Source organism: Wasmannia auropunctata, unplaced genomic scaffold, assembly GCF_000956235.1.
Source record: "Wasmannia auropunctata unplaced genomic scaffold, wasmannia.A_1.0 LD334568.1, whole genome shotgun sequence".
Lineage (NCBI taxonomy): Eukaryota > Metazoa > Arthropoda > Insecta > Hymenoptera > Formicidae > Wasmannia > Wasmannia auropunctata.
This window is the reverse complement of record NW_012028322.1, coordinates 10,870-15,301: the sequence shown is the minus strand read 5'-3', so window position 1 is coordinate 15,301 and position 4,432 is coordinate 10,870. Positions and strand designations below refer to the sequence as shown.

The window sequence follows — 4,432 nt, the reverse complement described above, 5'->3', positions numbered from 1 at the left end:
ACGCCACTCAAGGTCAAACCAATGTTATCATCTTATGTCCTCCTCGAAGTCCGAAAACTTTTGTCTGAAACATTTTTTCCTAGTGTGCTTATTTTTCGAGATATTTGAAGGTTTCAGGTTAAAAAAAACACCCTGTACATATATAGATTTATATACAGGGTGTCTTATACTCAATGGTACAGCGCTTGTGGGCAGGTAGTGTGGACCAAATTGAACAAAAAGGTCCTCTATCATTTTGCGATCTTTGCAATAGTTTTCGAAATATTAATATATAAAGCTCGTCGAATCTGAACGCGCAGCGAGGTACGCCCGCCCGCCGCGGACCGCGGTTACTTCCCCCGCGCGCTTAGTTGGCGGCACGTGGTGGGGGTAACTGATTGTCTAGCGCACGATAATGGATAACCCCCACCACGCGCCGCCAACTAGCCGCGCGGGGGGAGGTGACTGCGGTCGGCGGCGGGCGAGCGTATCTCGCCGCGCGTTCAGATTCGACGAGCTTTATATATTAATATCTCGAAAACTATTGCGAAGATCGCAAAATGATAGAGGACTTTTTTGTTCAGTTTGGTCCATATTACCTCCCCACAAGCGCTGTACCATTGAGTACGAGACACCCTGTATATAGAGGATCTATTTTTTTTTTATTTATTTATAAAAAATCAATCATATGTATTATCTAAATATAATTAATCCTAAAATGTTTTTATTTTCCATAAAAAATTCCTGATAAAAAAATACGATAGAAAACGATTAAGATTGATAGGATTTTTATGTGAATGTATTGTTCTCTAACAGGTCATCACAAAAGTGTTATAATACAAATCGTAGCATATTTAATCGGTTTTAATCGAATCTGTTTTCTATACGAATAACACGATAGATATTTTATCGATTTCAATCCTACGCTATCTGTTGTACGGTATTTAATTCGAATTTAATATATCAATATGTATAGTTTCTTATAGATTATTTCAAAGACAGACTTTGTCGTGCATATACTATTGAAAATAAATAGTTTTCAGTCGAAAATTCCTGGGTGCAGTAGTTTATCAGTAAATAACTGACGCTCTACTCGCCTCTACCGTTAATTCATTTAAAGATCCTATAAGAATCTATACGAAGAACACGATAGGAAAGAAATCATTTTCTGTATAACATTTCCACACGGAATTACCTATGGGTTTGTACTCGGCTTTCCCGATACAAAGTCAAATTTCTTCGGAATTAATATATCGATATGTATAGTTTCTTATAGGTTATTTCAAAGACAGACTTTATCATGCATATACTATTCAAAATGAGTAGTTTTTAATCGAAAATTTTTGGATACAGTAGTTTATCAGTAAATAACTGAAGACGCTTTACTCGCTTCTATCGTTATAAATTTCTCATTTAAAGATCCTATGAAAATCTATGAAGAACACGATAAGAAAGAATTAAACCGTTTTCTGTATGACATTTTTACACGGAATTACCTATGGGTTTGTATTCGACTTCTCCGATACAAAAGTTGAACTTCTTCGGAATTAATACATCAATGTATAGTTTTCTATAGGTTATTTCAATGACAGCTGACTTTGTCGTGCATATACTATTGAAAATGAATAGTTTTCAATCGAAAATTCCTGAGTACAGTAGTTTATCAGTAAATAATTGAAGATGCTCTACTCGTATTTATCATTAATTTCTCATTTGAAGATCCTATGAAAATCTATACGGAGAACACGATAGAAAAAGGATAAAGAGAATAATGGAAAGAGAATAATGGAAAGAATAAGTCCTTTCTACAAAGTATCATTAGCTCAGCGTTAGCGTATAAGTCTGTAGTTCTAGGGATCTCAGGTTCGAATCTCAATGTTTTCAAAAATTATAAACCTGCGTATAAATTGTAATTAATAAAATAAAAAATATATATGCGGAATAATAAACACAAATTTGTAAGCTTGTCTTCAGATTTCAAGGATCAGCAAAATGGATATGCATATGTCAATTAAAACTTCACTTTATTATTAAGAATTACAATTATACATGTGCGGTGTATCTCAAGCGTCTGTCTCATGTAAATCACTCTTCAACTCGCGCTTTCGCCGACAATCGATTATCTTCAACACTTTCATGTGCTCAATTCGCTAGCTCCGATTATTCGCGAGTGCCGCGAGTGTCGTTGCTCCGATTCTTTTCTAATTCGCATTGTCACGTTTGACGCCCGGTGTGCCCTCGCCTGTCAACTATTTATAATTTTCCGACACTCGCGCCGCGCTGGTGCTTACAAATTAAACTTTAAAAATAATAATAAGTAATAATAGAATAAAAAAAAATAAATTTTTTTTTTCAGTAATTTTTATATGCGATATTTCACATACAACCTCATTGAAAACGTATCTATTAATGCAGATTATAATCAATATACCGCCTATCGTCAATACCCCAATTGGGAAATCCGGATTAAGAAATTTGATTCAAAACGATACAATTTTTTAAATCGGTTTCTATCATTTTTTTTACCAGGGTAGTACTCTAGTACTCTCTAGTACTCTTCTCTAGTACTCTTTTATATCATTGCAGGGTGTATAAAAAGTATCGAGATGGTGAAATATTTCGAAAACTAAGCGTTGTTTTCGAAATATTTCGTTAAAATAGGACACTCTGTATATGTATAAAGTTTGTATTAGATACAAAAGTAAATTTTTTAATTTAACATTAAAGAAGACATGGAAAGTAATCGTTACTTTTTATGTAATAGTAACCGTAACGAGTTATTTTTGAGAATCAGTAAAAATTTACTTTTTTAACTTGGTAATAAATAACGAGATAACAAATTACTTTCAAGAAGTAACTTTCCTTACCTTAGGTAATTTTTCCACGTAATTTCTAATTGTTTGTGAAGTCATTTTTAAGGGGAGAACCTCATGTAAATGGCCGTTTTTTCTAGATTTTTTTTTAATGACAAAATTGATTAAATTTAGACTAAGTATAATACATAATAATAAGACATAATAATATTCACTATTTAAGGTAAATAAAAAAATTTTGTTGGTGTTGAAAACTTTCAAAATGGCGGTACAGCAGCTGCTTGAAGTTGGCTCCTTAAATTTGCGCCGGGCAACGCCGAGGTCACAAAATTAATCTGAAACAAAAATTTCAAGAAAATTTTGTTAGTTTATGTAAAAATGCACAACATGAACCTAAATAATTAATAAAATTCATAAAATTGTTAAAACAGCGACATAAAAAAAATTCACTTTTTTGTCTTAAAACAATTGTTAATAATTATTGTTTAAAGCAAAATATTAATTATTAGGTTTATGTTGAGACCAGATAGTTGAAGAATGAGCATGTAAAATTTAAAGATGATCGGTCAAGTAGTTTTTGAGTTACATTGTACGGCGCGCAAAATTTAGCGTTTTGAGAAAAAGACGTTTAAAGTTTTCGAAGAAAAAATCGTTAAAATTGTAATTTATTTAAACTTACCTCGATTTTTGATCAATCAGCAATTCCAGGGCCGTACAGCGGATCTTCCTCTCCAAATTCCTGTAACTGAGTTGTTCTTTTTTCTTTTTGAGCAGTATGGGCTTCTTTTGTCGAAGCGAGGCTGCGGCGCTCCTGCCATTGTACTCGGTCATAGGAAGGAAGTCTCTTATAACTTTTTAATGTTTTTTTTCATATTTTTGAGATAATTTCCTAACAATTTAAGCAAAAAAAAAATCTAGAAAAAAACGGCCATTTACATAAGGTTCCCCCCTTAAGATATTCTATAATTATACAATTATACATATTAGTTATTAATTGCGATTAATTTCAATTAATTTTTCTATAATAGGACTACTTCATTCGAATCTGTTGATGTATCGCAATGCGTGATATGTAAGAGCAGAATAAATTCACCTAAAATGATGAAATGTCGGCATACTTTTTGCCTGCAATGTTTCAAAAATCGTTTTATAATATCACGCAAAAGAGGTATGTTATATTTAAAATGTTATTTTTATATAAATAATTATTTTACGGAATATTTTAATCAGGTTAATTGATACTTATGATAGATATTTTAAAAATACTACATTTTATAATACAAAACGATTGCCTATATGGTTTCGTTTACACAACCCATACATTATACATATGTACACATATATACATATATATATATACAGGGTGTCCCAAAACTCGCGGATTTCCTTTTAGGTGCGCATTCTTTAGAATATTCTAAGACGAAAATCCTAATACGAAAATGTCGAGTTAAATGTTAAATAAATATTAAATTAATAGTTAGTTTTTACATTAATAAATATTAATTATAACAACATAACATTATTAATTGTTACTAACAAATATTGAATATTAAAAAAACTTATAAAAGATGTTCGAAATGATCACCATTGCATTGGATGCATAATCTTGCGCGTCGAGAAAAGATCGGAAGAGCACACGT

General features: G+C 31.8%; 1 protein-coding gene across 1 annotated transcript in view; it reads left to right on the top strand.

Annotated features, from left to right (window-relative positions):
• Window positions 1-4,057, top strand: part of LOC105458259 — a 12,892-nt gene extending 8,835 nt beyond the window's left edge. Inside the window, exon 3 of the mRNA XM_011703433.1 lies at window positions 3,821-4,057. Coding sequence (XP_011701735.1) covers window positions 3,821-4,031 — 211 coding nt within the window. The 3' untranslated portion in view covers window positions 4,032-4,057. The remainder of the gene's footprint in view (window positions 1-3,820) is intronic.
• Window positions 4,058-4,432: the final 375 nt, after the last annotated feature.